Below are 21,217 nucleotides of genomic sequence, written 5' to 3' on the forward strand. Positions count from 1 at the left end.
AACTTAATTGGCTTGTGCTTAAATGAGAGAACGCAATGTAGCACAGTCTAGCAGCTTGGCATTCCTCATCTCAGCACTTGCAGCTCAGCCCGGGCCCTTGGAGATGGAGAAAGAAATCACCCCGGGGAAAGTTGTTGGAACCCAGGGGCCTGGAGAGAAGACCAGCAGAGACCATCCTGTGCCTTCCACGTAAGAAAGAACCTCAGTGGAAAGTTAGCTGCCTTTCCTCTGAAGAACCAACAAAATAAATCCCCTTTTATTAAAAGCCAATCCGTCTCTGGTGTGTTGCATTCCGGCAGCTAGCAAACTAGAACAGAGTTGGTACCGGAGAGTGGGGTGCTGCTGCGGTTTGCAAATGCCAGATCTGTTGGAACTGTGTTTTGGATGGCTAAGGGGAAGACTTTGGAGGAACTGTGAAGAGATTGATGGAGAAGTCCTGGAGGGCTTGAAGAGACTGTTGGTGTAAATGGAACCACCGCCAATCTTGACAAAGGAGGACACAAAAGGGAAAGATTGGAGTTTGCAGAGTGAGAACCGTGGAAGTTCGGGTCTGAAGCCAAGAAACCTCGGCCAGGAGAGTGGACCCACCTGTATGTGTGGAGAGGGTGAGTTTACCCTGAAGGGCGAGGATGAGTCTCCCCTCTCATTGCAGTGGAATAGTTGTGCAGCCTCGGGCCTTGGAAAAGGCGTAGCACGCTCCTTGGGGGACTGGGAGAGCCTGGCTGCCACCATGTGGAGGGGTTGAGCGTGCGCCCCAGAAATGGCAGAGAGCCCAGGGGTGGCCCTGATGCCTGGAGAGAGTGGAGCCCAGAGGTGGTCTCCTCGATGTTCCCCGAGGTTGATTTGGAAAGAGGCCGGCCACTGCATAGGCCCTTGGAAGGGGTGGGACTGCCGCTTTCTACAGCCGAAGGATAAATGACTTTCAGACTTGGAAATCCAATGGTGTTTGCCTGCAGATCTTCCTTCCAATTTCTCCCTATGGAAATGAAAATCTGTATCCTTTGACTATCCTCCTTTGCATATTGGCACCGGACTTATTTTGAGATTCACAGGTCCACAGCCAGAAGAGAATATTTTGCACCTGTTTAAGGTGATGTGAGTAGCTGCCAAGTTGACAAGGGGTGGACATGTGGTAGTTAGATTCAGTTGTCAACTTGGCCAGGTGAAAGCACCTAGTTCTGTTGCTGTGGACATGAGCCAATGGTAGGTGAATCTCATCTGTTGCTAATTACATCCGCAGTCGGCTAGGAGGCGTGTCTGCTGCAATGAGTGACGTTTAACTTAATTGGCTTGTGCTTAAATGAGAGAACGCAATGTAGCACAGTCTAGCACCTTGGCATTCCTCATCTCAGCACTTGCAGCTCAGCCCGGGCCCTTGGAGATGGAGAAAGAAATCACCCCGGGGAAAGTTGTTGGAACCCAGGGGCCTGGAGAGAAGACCAGCAGAGACCATCCTGTACCTTCCACGTAAGAAAGAACCTCAGTGGAAAGTTAGCTGCCTTTCCTCTGAAGAACCAACAAAATAAATCCCCTTTTATTAAGAACCAATCCGTCTCTGGTGTGTTGCATTCCTGGCAGCTAGCAAACTAGAACAATAGGTAAATACTGAAGCTTGTACAGAGTCACAAAGCTAAGTGTTGGTAGTGGGATTTGACTCGTAAGTTCCTGAATGCCACAGCCCCACTTTGTTACCTGTTATACTTTTATTTTTGAATGTTTTGGCTTCTGCAGCCAAAGTATGTAATAAAATTGAAATCAGTGAGTTTGAAACAAGGATTATTTTTCGAGTCCATGATACTATTAAGCCGTTTTATTTAGAAAATATTACTGGTCATTTCTGCTGTGAATTTCTCAAGCCATTTTGATTTAATGAAGGTACTGTTTACCATCCTCAGAGAGTAAAAGTGTTCTTTTAAGTTTGGGGGGACAAATAGTCACATAGGTTCTTCCTAATATCACAGATTTAGGGTGACATTTAGAATCTAAGACTGTTGCTTGAAACAGTAGCTGAACAGTCTCCAATTTTGAGGCCCTGAATATGTAACGTTGGGCTAGTCACTCTTTCAGAACCAGCCCAATTTTTCTGGACCCTGATTGTTCTATGGATTAAAAGAAAAGAGAGCCCCATACCTCACAACATATACAAAAGTTACCTCACAATGTGTCAAAGGCCTAATTATAAGAGATAAAGCCATATGGGACATAGGAGAAAATCTTTAGAGTCTTGGAATTGGCAATGATGTCTTAGATATAACATCAAAAGCATGAGTGACAAAAGAAAAAATAAATTAGACTTCATCAAAATGGAAACTTTGTACATCAAAGGACCTTATCAAGAAAATGAAAAGACAACCTATAGACTGGGGGAAAATACTTGAACATCATATATCTGATAATGATTTAATATTCAGAATATATAAAGAACACCTACAAGGCAATGGCAAAAAGACGAACAACCCAGAGGATGTCATCAACATGGTGATGTAGACATCCCCTAAAAAAGAGTCTCCCTAGAGATTTAGTGAAGTTATGGACAAATATGAAGTTCTAAGCATAGTGAAGATATGCTTAGAACTCTTGAGGACAGTAGAGACTGGAAAAGGACTCCACAAATGTTGAGTCCAAGAAAAAAATAAAATCAGATATGAAAATTACGTCTGGGACCACCAGTTGGTCCCCATTCCGCTACCAATCATATGTTCCCATGCAGCTTAGCAGTCACACAGAGGATGGGTCCCAGAACTGAAATGTGTAAGGAAAAAGGGGCACTGAGTGAAGGAGAGAATTTAAGCAAAGTATAAGAACTGGGTGGAAAAGTCTGCACAAAACAGAATAGATCAGGATTCCTTGAGAAGGAACAGAGGAAAGAAGATTTCTTCTGGAAGTGAAAAAAATTGCATAAAAGTGCAATCTTAAAAATTGCACTGAAAATTCCAGGGCAGGAATCAGATGAAGAAAAGCTGAGAGAATCTGAACACTTAAACATGGGCTGTGCTAAAAGTCTAGAATAGGTTGACCAGCATCAAAGGAGAGTCTTAAAACAAAGCCAATCAACAATAGGACCCTAGACAAGAAGGAGAACCAGACCTGCAGAATTAGCTCATCAAGATAATCAGATGCTGTGCCAGTTTAAAAGGATTCTGTGCCTTAGAAAAGCCATGGTTTAATCCTGGTCCATCTCGTGGAGGCGCTTCTTTTAATCCCTATTCAATACTATAGGGTGGAAACTTGATTAGATTATCTCCGCAAAGATGTCACACACCCAATTGTGGGTATTAACTTTGGATGAGAGGGAGATGTGACTCCACCCGTTCCAGGTGACTCTTGATTAGTCGACTGGAATCTTTTAAAAGAGGAAACATTTTGGAGAAAGCTTGAGGAGGATGAGAGAGCCACAACAGAGCCATGAGAACCACAAGAGCCCACACAGCCAGAGACTTTTGGAGATGAAGCAAGAATACACCCCTGAGGGAGCTTCATGAAACAAAAAGCCTAGAGAGAAAGCTAGCAGACGTCACCATGTTCCCCATGTGCCTTTCCAGTTGAGAGAGAAACCCTGAACATCATTGGCCTTTTTGAACTGAAGTATCTTTCGCCGATGCCTTAGATTGGACATTTCCATAGCCTTGCTTTAATTTGGACATTTTCACAGTCTTAGAACTGTAAACTAACAACTTAATAAATTCCCCTTTATAAAAGCCATTCCATTTCTGGTATTTTGCGTTCTTACAACTTTCAAACTAGAACAGATGCCTAGACATCAGCAAAAACTTACAAGCCATACAGAAACAGAAAGATATGACTAAGTCAAGGGAACAAATTTAAACTTCAGAGGAGACCTAGTACTCTTTGTTACTCTGCTGTACTTTTGTCTTTATTGGCCAATTCCCTCTTTCAGTTCTTGTAAATTTTCATGAGTATTTGTCACTGGGAGAGAGGAAGGCAACACAACTACACACTTCGCTGTGTGTGAACTAAATAACAGAAATACAGTGACCAATAGCTTACAGACTTTCAAAAGTGATGTGATTATTTACTATAAACTTATTACATAGTAACTTTTTAGACCAAAGAGCAAGGAGTAAAATTTCTGTCATTACTCACAGTAATATACCTGCTAATTGAAATTTGAACCGTGGTTTTCGGAGATGGTGTTTGAAGCAAACCAATGTAACTGAAATTCATGCATATCAGAACTTTGTAAAGCAAGAACTGTCTATATATGATAATTATATGTAGTACATAAAATAGCACAAAGGATCATAAAAATACTCGTCTACTACACTATGAATTTGCATATATATACATATACATTTCAAGTAATATATGTGCCAGTTTGAATCTATTATGTACACCAGAAAAACCATGCTTTAATCCTGATTCAGTCTTGTGGAGGTGGCCATTTATTTTAATCCTTATTCATTAATGCAGGCTGGAATCTTTTGATTAGATATCTCCATGGAGATGTGACATACCCAGTTGGCGATGTGACTTTTGATTAGGTGGAGATGTAACTCCACCCACTCCAAGTGGGTCTTGATTGATTTTCTTGAGTCTTTTAAAAAAAGGAAACATTTTGGAGCAAGCCAGAAATGACAGAAGACTCAGAGCCAGCAGAGAGAGCAGAGATATAGACGGATGGAGATAAGTTGCTTCAGAGAACAGAGACATGGATGTTTGGAGATGCTTGGAGCCCAGCAGATGTCACATGAGATATTAAGCCAAGAGATGAAAGCCAGCTCTGGAGAAGCAAAGTGAGGAACCCCCACAGGAACAGAGGCTGAAAGCAGTGGAGCCCAGGAGCAAGGGACCAGCAGATGAAGCCACGTGACTTCCCAGCTGACAGAGGTGTTCCTGACCCATCGGCCTTTCTTGAGTGAAGTTAACCTCTTGTTGGTGCCTTAATTTGGGTACTTACTTAAAACTGTAAACATAACTTATTAAATTCCCCTTTTTAAAAGCCGTTCCAGTTCTGGTATATTGCAGTCTGGCAGCTTGCAAACTAATACAGTATGTATTACTAAAATAAATAGATAGATAGACATATAGGTAGATAGTCCAAATAAAATGCTATTTAAAATAAGTATCAATTAAACATCATTATTTTACTTACCTTCTAGGAATTTGGAAGAGTTTGGACGGACTTAATATATGATCCAGGGAAGTTTGAAAGTTTGAATTGATATCTTCCGTTGTTCTTAAAGCAGGTCCCATGATGTTTATTTAAAAAAGAAAAGAAAAGGAAAAGCAAGTACAAAAGCATTATGTACTTCATGATGCCTTTTATGTAATACTTAAAATATATATACCATAGAATTTGTTTATGGAAAAAATGAATTTACATTATAAAAATGTAAAAATCCATCAGTCATAATATTGATTATCCATATAGAGGGAGAGATAATGCTTTTAAAATTTCTCAGATTACAAATTATTTTATAACTATGTTTAATGATACAATATTTTATGTACAGGCCTGAATATTTGTCAACACACAATAATGTTTACCATCTATACAATAATAAATCTTTCTTTTTTCAAAGTAATTGATAATTTTTAAATCTCTAGTTTGGAATGAAAGAATTGAAATGATTTGAAAATTGTTCTTTTAATCCTGAAACTCTACATTATATGACTTTTATATTAAAAACTAGCAAATTGAGTGCATGTCTATTTGGGGGATTAAGTGTTTATTGTTAAGGGGATGGTTAAGGTACTTGCATTATTTAGTAAGTTAAAACCTTAGGTTTTAAAACTAGTTTGGAGATCTCCAGGAAAACAGGAAAGGAGCTACAGAACCTAGTCCTCTCCCAAAAACAGCAAGTAGACAGACAAAAGCTATCCAAATCAACTGTTTGGGGGCTCCGGAAGCCAGGGGAGTTCAGTACAGCACTCAGGGAAATGCAGGATGAAGAGGGTGTGAAGCTATGGACTGTGAGTAATTCCATCCAGGGCTCCTGGTGCCCAGCCCCGACCCTAGATGGAAGCAGCGGTGGACAATCCAACCCTTGCCTGGGGGGCTGCTGTGGACTGGGATGGCCATGGGAGTTCTCTACCTCAGGTACCGTGGGGAGTCCAGCCCAGTCATGAGCCAGATATTGGCCAGTGAATTTAGAATGCTGGATCCCACTGTTCCAACCCATCCCACTCAGATGATGCTGGGTACCACCCTTTCAGCTGATCAGAGATGGTCCTGGCAAAGGGCCATATTAGCCTGCTTTTCTAGGTCTGATGGTAATGGGCTGCCAAAAGGGCGTCATCTGCTGGTCTGGTTGGGAAGTGCAGCCTTGTGAAGTGGAAGGGTAAAACAAGGCTTCTTGGAGTCTTCCTGACCCTTTCCGCAGGGCCCTTTGGATCTGGTCTGCACATCCTGTATGGGTATCTGGGATGAGAAATACTGATCAACCAGATATCGAAGAAGAGCCTTAACACAACCCAATCAACAACAAAATCCCAGATGAAAGAGAAACTGACCTTTAGAATAAACCCATCAAGATAATCAGATGCCCAGATATCTGTAAAAAAAAAACAAGCCATATTAAGACTTAAGAACATATGCTCCAGTCAAATAAAAATTTAAACACTCAGAAGAGATACAGAATTTAGAACAACTAATAAAGATGTTAAAAACAAATTTTCTAAATCAATTCAAGGAGATAGCTAGAGAGAAAAACGGTATCAAGAAGACACTGGGTGAAAAGGTGATGGTGGAGTTATACAGAAGAGATAGAATTTGACAAATGAATATGAATGCTGAATCATTAAATTGATATCTCTTTTAGTCTCCAGTATCTTAGAGCAGCTAGAAGTAAAAACCTAAAATTGTGGTATTGTAACTCATACCAAACTCTGAAATCTATTCTTCACCTAATTATGGTGCTGTGCTTTGAAATTTATAGCTTTTCTGTATATATGTTATTTTTTCACAAAAAAGAAAAGAAAGTTGATTGTGATGATAAAAAATATTTATGCCTTCTAGCCTCCTATATTCTGGAACAGCTAGAAGGAAAAACTGAGAGGATCATATGGTAGCCCGTGACATACTCTGGAATCTGTCCTCCAACTACTTGTTGAAGAGTGCTTTGAAAACTATTGCTTTTTCTTTCTTTGCTTTGTATATATGTTATATTATACAATAAAAAAGTAAAAAAAAAGAAAGAAAAAGAAGGAGACACTAGGTGAGCCCAAAGAAGAATTTGAAAGCACGTATAGAAAAATAACAGAGCCAATGGGAATGAAAGACACAATAGATGAAATTTAAAATACACTAGAGGCATACACAGCAGATTTTAAGAGGCAAAAGAAAGAAGCAACAAGCTAGAAGACAGAGCATCCGAATTCAGACAAAAGATCCGATAGAGAAAAAAAAATGGGAAAATTTGAGCAGGATCTCTGGGAAATGATTGACAACACAAAGTGCAAAACTTATATATCATGGGTATCCAAGAAAGACAACACAAAGTGCAAAACTTATATATCATGGGTATCCAAGAAAGAGAAGAAAAGGGAAAAGGGGCAGAAAGAATATTTGAGGAAATATGGTAAAAAATTTCCCAACTCTTAAAAAGACATATATATGCATATCCATGAAGCACAGCATACTCCAAAGAGAATATATACAAATAGAGCCTCTCTAAAACATATCTAATCAGATGTCAGATGCCAAAAAGAAAGATAGTATTCTGAAAGCAGCAAGAGAAAAGCAACTCACCACATATAAGGGAAGTCAAATAAGACAAGTTCCACTTTCTCATCAGAAACCTGGAGGCAAGAAGGCAGTGGTATGATACACTTAAGATACTGAAAGAGAAATTGACAGCCAAGAATTGTTTATATAGCAAAGGTGACTTTCCAAATGAATGAGAGTTTAAAATCTTCACAGAAAAGCAGAAGAGTGTAACAAGAGACCTACCCTACAAGAAATAATAAGGGAATTCTGCCACCTGAAAACAAAAGATAGGAGAAAGAGGGAGGCTTGGAAGATAGTGTAAAACTGAAGATTATCAGTAAGGGTAACTAAAACTAAAATTTAAGAGAGAGAGAAAAAAAGATCTGACAAATAAAAGCCAAAAAATAAAATCATTGAAGTAAATACTTCCTTTACAGTAATAACATAGACTGTTAATGGATTAAACTCCCCATTCAAAAGATACAAATTGACAGAATGGATAAAAAATATGATCCATCTATATGCTATTTACAAAAAACTCATTTTAGACCCAAAGATACAAATAGACTGAAAATGAAAGAGTGGGGAAAAAATATTCCACATAAGCAATAACTTAAAAAAAAATCTGGGGTAGCTATATTAATATCAGACAAAATAGACTTTAAATGCAAAAATGTTATAAGAGGGCAGGCCACAGTGGCTCAGCAGGCAGACTTCTCGCCTGCCATGCTGGAGATTCCCATGTTCGATTCCCAGTGCCTGCCCATGCAAAAAAAAAAATGTTATAAGAGACAATGAAGGTTGTCTCTTCATTGTCTTCTATATTAGAAGGGGCAATTCACCAAGAAGAAATAGCAATCACAAATATCTGTGCAGCTAACCAAGGTGCCCTAAAGTACATGAGGCGACTGCTGGCAAAATTGAAAGGAGTAATAGCCATTTCTACAATAATAGTTGGAGACTTCAGCATACACTCTCTTCAATAGATGAAAAACCTAAATGGAGGATCAAGAAGGAAATAGACCTAAATAATATGATAAATGAACTAGATCTAACAGACTTATATGGATCATTGCACCCTGAAACAGCAGGATATACATTCTTCTGAAGTGTTCATGGATCCTTCTCCAGAATAGACCATATGCTGGGGCACAAAACAGGTCTTAGTAAATTTTATAAGATTGAAATTATACAACATACTTTCTCTGATCATATGGAATGAAACTGGAAATAAATAATAGCTGGAGAACTGGAAAATTCATAAATATGTGGAGGATAACACACTCTGAAACAATCAGTGGATCAAAGAAGAAATTGCAAGAGAAATCAATAAATATCTCAAGAAGAATGAAAATGAGAACACAAACATAAAGCTTATGGGAAGCAGTGAAGGCACTGCTGAGAGGGACATTTATAGCCCTAAATGCCTACATTAGAAAATAAAAAAGAGTTAAAGACCTAACTGAACACTTGGAGAATCCAGAGAAAGAACAGAAAATCAATCCTAAAGCAAGCAGAAGAAAAGAAATAACAAAGATTAGAGCAGAAATATATGAAAATGAGAACCACAACAAAAAATAATAGAGAGGACTAATAAAGCCGAAAGTTGACCCTTTGATAAGATCAATAAAATTGGTAAGCCTTTATCTAGACTGACAAAAACAAAAAGAGAGAAGATGCAAATAAATAAAATCAGAAATGAGAAGGGGGACATTGCCACTGACCCCAAAGAAATAAAAAAGTGCAAAAGAGGATACTATGAACTACTGCATGCCAAGAAATTAGACAACTTAGATGAAATGGACAATATCCTAGAAAGCCGTGAACAACCTAACTGACCCAAGAAGAAATAGGAGACCTCAACAAACTAATTACAAAAAAAGAAATTGACTCAGTCACTAAAAACCTCCTAGCAAAGAAATACCCAGGACAAGTGAATTCTACTAATCATTCCAAGAAAAATTAATACCAATCCTGTTCAAACTCTTCCCAAAAATTGAAGTGGAACACTACCTACTTCAGTTTATGAAACCAACATCATCCTAATACCAAAGCCTGACAAAGATGCTACAAGAAAAGAAAATTAGAGACCAATCACTGTTATGAAGATTGATGCAAAAACCCTCAACAAAATATTTGCAAATAAAATCTAACAGCGCATCAAAGGAATGGGTTTTGATGATCAAGTCGCTTTTATTCCAGGTATGCAAGGGTGGTTCAACACAAGAAAAACAATTAATGTAATACACCACATTAACAAATCAAAAGGAGAAAACTACATGATCATCTTGATCGATCCTGAAAAGGCATTTGACAAAATCTAGCATCCTTTCTTGATAAAAACAGTTAAAGAATAGGAATAGAAGGAAACTTCCTCAACATGATAAAGGGCAAGTGTGAAAAACCCAGCGCCAACATTGTACTCAACAGTGAGGGACTGAAAGCATTCCCTCTAAGATCAGGAACAACACAAGGATGCTCACTTTCACCAGTGTTATTCTCCATTTTGCTAGAAATTCAAGCTAGATAAAATAGGCAAGGAAAATAAATAAAAGTCATCCAAATTGGAAAGGAAGAAGTAAAAAAAATTCACTGTCTGTGGATGGCATGATCCTATAGTTAGAAAAGCCCCCAAAAAAATCTGTGACAAAGCTACTAGAGCTAATAAACCAGTTTGGCAAAGTGACAGGATACAAGATCAACACACAAAAATCCGTAGTGTTTCTGTATGCTAATAGAGAGCTATCTGAGAGGGAAATCAAGAAAAAAATTCTACTTCCAACAGCAACTAAGAGAATCAAATATCTATGAATAAACATAACTAGGGATGTAAAGGACCTGTTTTCAGAAAACGACAGAACATTGCTAAAAGAAATCACAGAAGATCTAAATAAATGGAAGGACATTCTGTTTTGATATCCAGAATATAAAGAAATCCTACAGCTCGATAATAAAAAGACAAACAACCCAATTTTAAAATGGGCAAAAGACATGATAGACATTTTTCCAAAGAGGAATTACAAATGATTAAAAAGCACATGAAGAGATGCTCAACTTCACTACCTATTAGGGAAATGCAAATCAAAACCACAATAATAGCATTTCACATTTGCTAGAATTGCCACTATTAAACAAACAAAAAAAAACTATGAGTGATAAGGAGTTTATAGAGAATTAAGAACACTTGTTCACTGCTGGTGGATTGTAAAATGGTAAAGCTGCTGTGAAAGAATCAGGAAGCTAAGTATAAAACTGCCATATGATCTGGCAATCCTGCTACTGGGTATAAACCCAGAAAAACTGAAGGCAGGGACTCAGATAGACATTTGCACACTGATGCTCAGAGAGGCATTATTCACAATTGCCAGGAGATGGAAGCAACCCAAGTGTCCACAAATGAAAAATGGATAAATTAAATGTAGTGTATACATATGGTGGAATATTATTCAGCTGTAAAAAGAAATGAAGTCCTGATACATAATGTCACAACATGGCTGAACCTGGAGGACATTATGTTGAGTGAAATAGGTCAGACAGAAAAGGAAAAATATGGTATGATCCCACTAATGAGAACTAAATATAAAGTAAACACATCGAGTTAATATCTAAATATATAGGTATCAGAAGATAGAATAAGAATAGAGAATGGGGAGCTGATGCTTAATTTGTGCAAAATTTTCAAATAAGGGTGATTGTAAATGTTTGGAAATGGATAGAGGTGATGGTAGCACGTTATCATGTGTATAAATAACTGCACTGACTATTGGGTGTGATAGTGGTTGAAAGGGGAAGTTTAAGGTTGTGTGTAGTAGTAGAAGAAAAGCTAGAGGATGAAGTAAGGGATTGTATGGCAAAGTCAACCCTGTTGTGGATAATGAGGTGGTTGATAGTATGAATACAGGAATGTTCTTCCATGGATTAGAACAAATATATTTCAGTAATGACAAGGCATTGGTAGTAGGGTGGTATATGGGGGGAAATGCACCTAATGCAACATATAGACTCTAGTTAACAATAATATATTAATGTTTTTCCATCAGATGTAACAAAGATAACACACCAAAGCTAAGTGTCGTTAATAAGAGAATATATGGGGCATAAGGTTTTTCTTTTTGGTGCTAGGAAAGTGTTATAAAATTGATTGTCACTATGTAAGCACAGCTCTGAGAGACTTTGGATGTAAACACAGCTCTGAGAGCACTTTGGATGGACTCTGTGGTATCTGAATAAAATTGTATTAAAATTTTTTCATAGAAATAGCTCCAAGTTAAAAAAAAAAAAGCATAATCTAGTTTGGAGTCAAGCTCTGGACAGGAAAGGATGAATCCTAAGTCTGTCGTTTGTCCCATATGGACTAAGGAGCTAAGGCCCCAAAATAAAGACAATGCTAGGTACTCTGTTGAACTCTTAAAGTCATGTTCTGTTTTCTTCAAGATGCTAAAACATAAAAATAAATCTGTTCAAATAACATCCAAGTTTTCTAATTTTGTACATGTATGAGAGTGCAGATAGGTAATTTATGCAGCGTAATTCTTTTAGAAGTATATGCTTTTAGGCTGACTTACCAGAATTGCTGAAACAAGAAAATACACATCAATTTCATTATAAAGAAAGGGAACATTGACGCATGACTGACTGCATGGATGATAAATTAATCCCTGGCCTTGAGTAGAAGTCATTCATAGACTTTCATTTGCTTTGCAGGTGGAGCGGGAAAAGGCCATTCTTCTGGCCAATCTCCAGGAGTCCCAGACACAGCTGGAGCACACCAAGGGGGCGCTGACCGAGCAGCACGAGCGGGTACACCGGCTCACCGAGCACGTCAATGCCATGAGGGGCCTCCAGAGCAGCAAAGAGCTCAAGGCTGACCTGGACAGGGAGAAGGGCCGGGACTCTGGAGACGAGGCCCATGACTATGAGGTGGATATTAATGGCTTAGAGATCCTTGAGTGCAAGTACAGGGTAGCAGTAACTGAGGTGATCGATTTGAAAGCTGAAATTAAGGCTTTAAAGGAGAAATATAATAAATCTGTAGAAAACTATACTGAAGAGAAGGCCAAGTATGAGAGTAAGATCCAAATGTATGATGAGCAGGTGACAAGTCTTGAGAAGACCACCAAGGAGAGTGGTGAGAAGATGGTCCACATGGAGAAGGAGTTACAAAAGATGACCAGTATTGCCAATGAAAACCACAATACCCTCAATACGGCCCAGGATGAGTTAGTGACATTTAGCGAGGAGCTTGCTCAGCTTTATCACCATGTATGTCTGTGTAATAATGAAACTCCCAACAGGGTTATGCTGGACTACTACAGGCAAAGCAGAGTCACCCGCAGTGGCAGCTTGAAAGGTCCCGATGATCCCAGGGGACTTTTGTCTCCACGATTAGCCCGGCGGGGTGTGTCATCCCCAGTAGAACCAAGGACCCCATCTGAACCAGCTCCAAAAGAAAACACAGAGGCCAGCAAAGAACCAAGTCCAACCAACACCCCCACGATCTCTCCCGTCATTACTGCCCCACCGTCATCTCCAGTATTGGATACAAGTGACATCCGCAAAGAGCCAATGAATATCTACAACCTTAATGCCATAATTCGGGACCAAATTAAACATCTGCAGAAAGCTGTGGACCGGTCCTTGCAACTGTCTCGTCAAAGAGCAGCAGCCCGGGAGCTGGCCCCCATGATTGATAAAGACAAAGAAGCCTTAATGGAAGAGTTCCTCAAGCTCAAGTCCCTGCTGAGCACCAAAAGAGAGCAGATCGCCACGTTGAGGGCAGTGTTAAAAGCCAACAAACAGGTAATCTCACTCTACTGCCAAAGAATGCTAGCCAAAGCTGCCTTAGCTAATTCCTTAATTTTCTTGAGACTCCAGTATGAACAGAATGAGTTCAGATTCTTGATCAGTGAAGGAATAAACCACATCTACTGTGCTAGATCAGGACATAATTATTTTTAGGTGAGTGGATGGATGATGGATGAAATGAAAGAGTTGCTATGCCCAATGAGGTGGAGTTAGAGGTTAGAAGAAGATAAAGAAGGAACAGAGGGAAAAAAGAAGTTCAGAAGGTGCTTAGTTAGAGCCCTGCAGTCAATGAGTGGAAGCTGGCAGGGCAGCTAATATCAGGAAGATATTGCAAGACAGACTTGCTGGCAGGTAGCTGGGTCAGAGTCTTATGCAGGCAGAATCGGGGAGGTTGTTAGCCAATAAGGCCCGTCTTTGAAGCTGGGGGTTCAGATTCAAGACTCTCACTTTTCAGGGCTGCTAACAAAACAGAAAAGGATGCCTTATCCTTCATCTCAGACCTAGAAAAACAAAGTAGTAGAAAAGTGATCGAGTCCAGGACTCAGGGATGAAGAACAAGGTAGCTGTGGGGAACTGAGTGACATCATTGAAACCAGGCAGATGATTACTACCACATTAAATGTTTGGGGCCACATTAGCAATAAAAGAGAGTACATACAAGTTTTGTCACTGGCCACATATCTGAAATTTGGGTTCGAGCTGAGAAATTAATTCACCTGGGTCGGAGCTCAAGCCGTTGATAGTTTTCCCTAGACATTTGTACTTTGGGAATATGTAGGACTACCTGACTAATTCTTAGACCTCCTAGATGACGGATTTGTTTTCCACTCTCAAGTTTTACCGGGGAGGAAGTGCTATGGAATACAGGCAGGAAAATACTTTTAGCCCCTGTTTAGTTTACCTAAAAACATAACCTTGATAGACACACATTTGAGAAGGTTGCCGATTAAATAAATGTATGTGTTGATAAAGAGAGGCAACCAAGCTCAAATAACCTTCTTGCAAATGTAGGCAGTGCCAGTGAATAGTAGTACATGTGGCTCTTGCTCTTTGGGAAATGTAGGTTAATCTCAGATTTAAAGTTCCTTCTCCTCTTGCCCTTACCTGATTCAGAACAGAGCAAAGCATTTCTGACTGAGCTTTTGTTTTCACAGTAGTTTATGGCACCATTTGTCTTACATTATGGTCACATCCTTTATGTGCTCAGTAAATTAAATGAAAGTGTACTTTTTTTTTTTTTTTTTTTTACGTAGGCAGGCACCGGGAACCGAACCCAGGCCCTCTGGCATGGCAGGCGAGCATTCTTGCCTGCTGAGCCACCGTGGCCCTGAAAGTATACTTTTGGTCATGCATTTGGTGTACATATTAATGATTGGTCCTATTGGTGGAATGTTTATGTGCATAAATAGTTTCAAGTATTTACAAATAACACATTATATATGTGTGTGTGTATACATATACATGCACACACACAGAGACATGTACATTGAAATTCATTGTGAAATGTTAATGCTTTAAGGCTAAGGTAAGGATTCTGTGGTATAGGAAAAAAATATAATTTTCTTGTATTAAAATAGGCATTCTGTACTCTCAATGAATATTTTAATATACTTTAGGATTTTTTCATAGGTAATACCTTGTAATGAAATAAGGAAATGTTTATGAAGGACCAGTGTACTGGAGAATATACTGAACCATGCTAGATCCTGAAGATTCAAAGATGCTCACAGCTTCCTAGGGATATCAGACTATAAACAGATAATTGCAGTTCCATGTTATATATGCTGTAATCCATGTTAAGAGAACAAAGCAGAGGAAGCAATGAATGCTTCCTAGAGGAACAGCAGAAGCCTTCGCAGAAGCAATTTTATTTGAGTTATTTCTTTAAGTAGAGGAGGAGGAAATAATTCCACACGAAAAGGAGGCAGAGAGGAGCAAAGGTAACACATAGGATGATATATTCAGGAATGGTTGCAAAGATTTTTGTGGCTGGAGGTGAGATTTTTTTATGTAGAAAGTCAGCTTTGGGAGTAGATGACGAATATGGCGAATGCAAACGTCAGCAAATCTACTAATGGGTTATAGGTACTTAAAATTCACTTCTGAAAAAACTGAGCACAGTCTGTTGATAAAGAACTCTACAAAGTTGAACCCTTTTAGGCATTTTTCACAAATAATAGAATGATTTGTACTTCTCTTTCAGATCTTGCTGCTCTGCCATTCTCATCTCTCACCTCCTTAGATGCCAACTGTGTGGCTCTGTGTGCTTACAAAATTGTTACATCTACATTTTCACAAGTTAAACTTCATTATCTGTTCTAAATTAGGAATTTGTATCTAAAATTTTAAAAAACTAAACAACTGTCATTTTCTTAATTCTGTATCATTTTCTAAATCTATAGTATTTCTTAAGATTTCACTGACTATTAATGCTACAAGACATGCTAAAATACTTTATCAATAACTTCTCATTTTAATCCAAATTTAAATTCAATCAAAACTAATAAGCACATCATCTTTGGAATCAAAACATTAACAAACTACCTTCTTCCAACAGTGTTTCAATGAGAAAATAACCCATCTATCTCTACAGAAGTGAGGTTTTCCATAACAAAGTTGAAGCAGCCCATTTCAAGCACACACACACACACACACACACACACACATAAATGTAAAAAGCTAGTATAGTCCTCCTGGGGAATCCCAGAAGTAGAACCTTTTTTTTTTTTCATTAGTTGTAGACTTTTTCATTGTTATTAGATATTTTTACATGCACTGAAAAGCTGTAGTTTTACAATATGTAAAAATGATCTGTTCAGTTTGGCTTCATAATGTATACAACATGACACCAAACAGGCATACCCTAAGTTTCTTGCATTGATTCATCTAATGTTTTCTTAGTTCATTAAATGATTTCTTGCTTCATTCAATAGTTTTTTGCATTGCTTCATTCCACCATTAACTTCTATGTTCTAGGCTGTTTCTAGATTTGAAACATGATTAAATACCTTGGAATCTCTGTTTTCATGGAATTTATAAAGAGTCTGACTACAATTCATTATTTTGAAGAATTTATATGGAAAGACTAATGAAATAATTGAATCATTGTAAATCTTTCCACTTACAAATATGAGATCTGTCATTTGTCATACACTCATGTAGTAAATTGTAACTGTCTTTATGTTTAATTCTGTATGTTCTGAATTCACAGAACACAGATGGCATGAGATTATTTGAGCCCTAATGTATTTCATTTGGAAGTTGTGCTTCTTCACTAACTTCTCCCTGAAAAAATTCTTGCATAAAGTTTACAACCCTTTCATTTTTCCAACTCCATATCTGAAAATCCAACACCTCAACAATCTGCATTAATAATTACTCTTTAATGACTATATAGCTATTATTCTCTTAGCTCTTGTCTTGATACTGACTTTGGCTCACAGGTGACTTCTAGAACAATTTAACAACATTATGGATTCCCAACACATTTAGACATTCAAGAAATACTGTCTAAGTATTACATACGTTTATAAAATCAATTTACTTTCTGTTTATGAAAGAGAATGATAGATCCAGCATAAAGAAATCTGATGATAGATTTTCCTGATATAAAAATTGTAAGTTTTATGGTTTTTCTGCTTTAGACAGCAGAGGTGGCACTAGCTAATCTCAAGAACAAATATGAAAATGAAAAAGCAATGGTGACTGAAACTATGACGAAACTTAGAAATGAACTGAAGGCTTTGAAAGAAGATGCAGCAACATTCTCATCCTTGAGAGCAATGTTTGCAACAAGGTAACAGTTTTTTTCTTGCTAAAATTAGGTATGTTGCATGGGGAAAAAGACTTTAAAATTCACGTGTGTCTTTTTTTCATTTTGAGGGTGTTTGTTGTGCTGTCTAGAAAAATCTTCACACACCTAATTTCTGTCTAGAAAGGTAAAAGGTGAAGAAAATATATGAGATGCTGTTCTGACAAATTGAAGATAAAAACATTGGTGCTGTTTTTCCAATACCCTCTACTGGAGAGACAGGATCAAGCAATTCTTTTACTTGAAATACGTTTAAATTAATATAATAGAGTTCTTCCTAGAACTTATGTGCCCAAAAGAATTAGACTAAAAAAAAAAGTCTCCAATAAGTAAAAAAAAACTACTTCCTAAAAATAGATGAATACTTTATCATCACCACCAAAATATATTTCTGTGGCCAAAGTACATAAAAGTGGATATCACTAGTACTGTACAGGAAAGACATGTTCATAATAAAGATAAATATTCATTATATCAGCTAATCACTCAAAATTCAATGTCTGTTGATTAAATTATAATTTCTGAGGTGTAATTATATATATATATGATATATAATTATATATATCATATATATATCACCAAAATCTTCACATTGCAGAACTAATTAATGTCATTACCTCTCCTCACCAGTTTCATTATATATTATATTTTGTTTTAAAACTTGAAGAGATTATTAAGAATTTGTTGATTTAACAGTTTCAGATTTTCAATATAGTGTTGAAATTACGTTTTTGCTGCCATATTTCAATGGCAAAATAATAATAATACAGTTATATTGTATGTTGCATACTTGGGTGCAAAATTCACAAAGCATAGATACGGCTTTATTTGCAGATTAAATAAATAGTTAGATGTAGTTGATGTAAATGTAAAAATGGAAGTGCTGGGCTTTAGAGGAAACACCTGGAATCCAGACAGCTTTCCTTGTGTATTAGTAAAGAAAAGGCTCACACTCATCCTTGTGATAGAATCTCATAAGGGTGGTGGAAAGGAGTTTTGAGTCCCCACAGGATCACAGGTGTGGAGGAACTGAACAAAGCTGATTTCTGGCTCTTAGCACAGGAGAACATGCACACCTCTGGTTATTATAGGGGGCAGGATAGAGAATGGGAATAGGGCACAATGTCCACTTCTTTGATGAAAGAAATCAGTCAGGATTTCATGTAGAATTAAGAAAGCACACATTTCTCTTTGAGAAATAAATTTTTAAAAAATTGATGTCTTAATCTGGTTTTCATAAGAATTATTACCCCCAAATAATACATTTTTATGGACATTTGTTTTTTCATGTATGTTAACTCTCTTACTCCATAGCATTTTAAAAATACTATGGATTTTATCTAGTCAATTAGGTTAAATCCACATTATATTAAAATATCACATTGTATTTTACTGTGCTTCGATTTTTCTTCAGAGCTACATAACTCCCCATGCTTCTTGGCACTCAAGGTTAAAGAAAATGTTGTCAAATAAAAGACAAATTTTAAGAATTTACAAGACAGAGACCATTTATTTATCAAAAGGGGACAGTTTGCAAACTGGGCAACACTCTATGCCAAGATAAAAGTGCTCCATTTTTTCCTTGAGAAAGAGGCAGCTTATATAGTAAATACAATGAGGTTACACAAAGAAAAATATGAATGGTTAAACAAAAACAGTAAGAAAACCAAGCCTTATAAGTGGATGGAATGCTAACTAGCGAACACATTTACCCTAACAAAAGCCCTGGTGTTAGAGAAACCAAGAGCCAGGTTTAAAGAATGCCTGAAAGTCTTAGCAGTTGTGCAGATCAAAAGTCTCAGTTACTTGTCTTACAGATAACTTGCTCAGGCATGTGTGGGCCATTTCAGGATGTACAGACAGGTTAGTTTTTACTTTAGTCATGTATAGATAAGTTGGCCTTTGCTTTAGAAATGTATGGACAGGTTGCCTCCAGACCCTTGCTAATTAATTTAACAATCCCCCCTCTTTTTTTTTATTGAGAAAAATCTTCACACACCTAATTTCTATACATGGTGCACAATCAGTGGCTCACAATATCATCACATAGTTGTGTATTCATCACCATGATTATTTTTCAGAACATTTGCATCACTCCATAAAAAAGAAAAAAGAAAGAAAAAAAGAACTCATACCTCCCATACCTTTTACCTCTCCCTCTCATTGACCCGCAGTATTCTTTTTTTCTTTCTTTCTTTCTCTTTTTTGGCATGGGCAGGCTCCAGGAATTGAACCCGAGTCTCTGGTATGGCAGGTGAGAAGCCTACCACTGAGCCACCATTGCACTGCCCTTCCACAGTATTTTAATTTACCCAATTTTGTCAAGCTTTTATGCAGTCTTTTTCAAGAATCAAGGCTACTGGAACACAGTTCAACAGTGTCAGGTATTTCCCTCCAGCCACTGCAACACACCATAAACCAAGAAGGGATATCTGTATAGTGCATAAGAATAACCTCCAGGATAACCTCTCAACTCCATTTGAAATCTCTCAGCCACTGAAACTTTATTTTGTCCCATTTCTCTCTTCCCTGTTTTGGTCAAGAGGCTTTTTCAATCTCTGATGCTGAGTCCTGGCTTATCCCAGTCTTTCTGGCCCATGTTGCCAGGGAGATTTACACCCCTGGGAGTCAGTCCCACAAAAGAGGGAAGACAGTGAGTTCACATGCTGAACAATTACCCCTCTTTTGATCATTGTCTCTCCAAAAGAGTGTGATCACCATGCATGACAATCTTCAGATGTTCTTAGTCTCTTGGAGATACTTGGTATTTGTGTTCTTCCCTTTTGGATGATTCATTCAGAACTACCAACTTTTCACAGCCCACAGTTGTTGGAGCATCGCTTTTCTGTCTGCCTGTGAATGGGACTAAGTAACTAGGCAAGAAAGTCATGAGGAAAGTTTTTGCATGTGGGCTAAAGTATATTTATTAATTTTGAAGAATCAACAGCAATGGGACTCAGTGTTACACAATCTTCAATTAATGGTTGAAGGTGATGGAGAATCATTGTTTGTTGTATCACGGTCTGTCTTGAGAGTAGTAGGAGCAGTTGGATACATCCTAACAGAATTCCAGCTTGAAGTGTCCACTGCATAGTGCCACAACTCAGGATCCAGGTGTTCTTGGCTGCAGTATACTTGACAGAAGAAGAACTCAAACAGGGAGATCTCAAACCAGGCAAGTTGGAATGAGAGTCTCCATCACCATCTGGTCACAGCCATTTTTAAAAATAAACTTGGAGGATTTAAATTTCTTATTACATAGGAAGGTCTTACACAATAGGGAACAGATATATATTGGTTTGATTGCTATACCTATCCATTTTTTATAGGCTGTCCCTATTCGGTTGAAACAGGCTTATTACTAAGCGACTTAGTGTTTCTCAAACTGTAATTTTATTGGGTCTTGGAAGGTTCCATCCCTGTGATCAATTGTTTTGTCTTTTAGAAAGTCTCTGTCATTTCTTGGACAGGTTTATTCCCAGAAACACCCAATGCAGGTGGCCATTTTATTTTATTAAACAGTCCTCCCTTTAGGTCATTTTTCTAATGATCTCATTGGAAACTTGATCAAAACACTCCAGTCACTGACAGTGATTTCCTGTTTGTTGCATGGTTGTAATAGGCTCCATGAGTCATTTATCCCTTTATTCCTTTTTTTTTTTTTAAATTGCAGCAAAGTTTGCTATGCGGCTGTTCAATTATATTTAAGACCCTTTGTATTGGGTTACTAAGTTGAATGGCTTACAGTTACAGCCCTCTCTTCAAGTCAGTGTGTCTTACTTTTATTTTTATTTTTGGTCCACTAGAGACATTTCCATTTCTATTCCATTTTCCTTTTGATTACCTATTTTAAAAGCGACCCGTCTGTCTTAAAGGTGACAAGGAATTTGAACAGAATCTTGAACACAATCTGTACAATAAGAAATTTTGAA

The 21,217-nt window shown here is 37.8% G+C and overlaps 1 protein-coding gene across 5 annotated transcripts in view; it reads left to right on the forward strand.

The window, feature by feature from the left end:
- Nucleotides 1–21,217, forward strand: part of BICD1 (BICD cargo adaptor 1) — a 280,766-nt gene that overhangs the window by 215,506 nt on the left and 44,043 nt on the right. For all 5 annotated transcript variants that reach the window (XM_077170472.1, XM_077170471.1, XM_077170473.1 and 2 more), the window contains exons 5-6: nt 12,374–13,468; nt 17,119–17,270. In XM_077170472.1, the coding sequence (XP_077026587.1) occupies nt 12,374–13,468; nt 17,119–17,270 (1,247 nt within the window). The remainder of the gene's footprint in view (nt 1–12,373; nt 13,469–17,118; nt 17,271–21,217) is intronic.

Source organism: Tamandua tetradactyla, chromosome 7, assembly GCF_023851605.1.
Source record: "Tamandua tetradactyla isolate mTamTet1 chromosome 7, mTamTet1.pri, whole genome shotgun sequence".
NCBI classification, from domain to species: domain Eukaryota; kingdom Metazoa; phylum Chordata; class Mammalia; order Pilosa; family Myrmecophagidae; genus Tamandua; species Tamandua tetradactyla.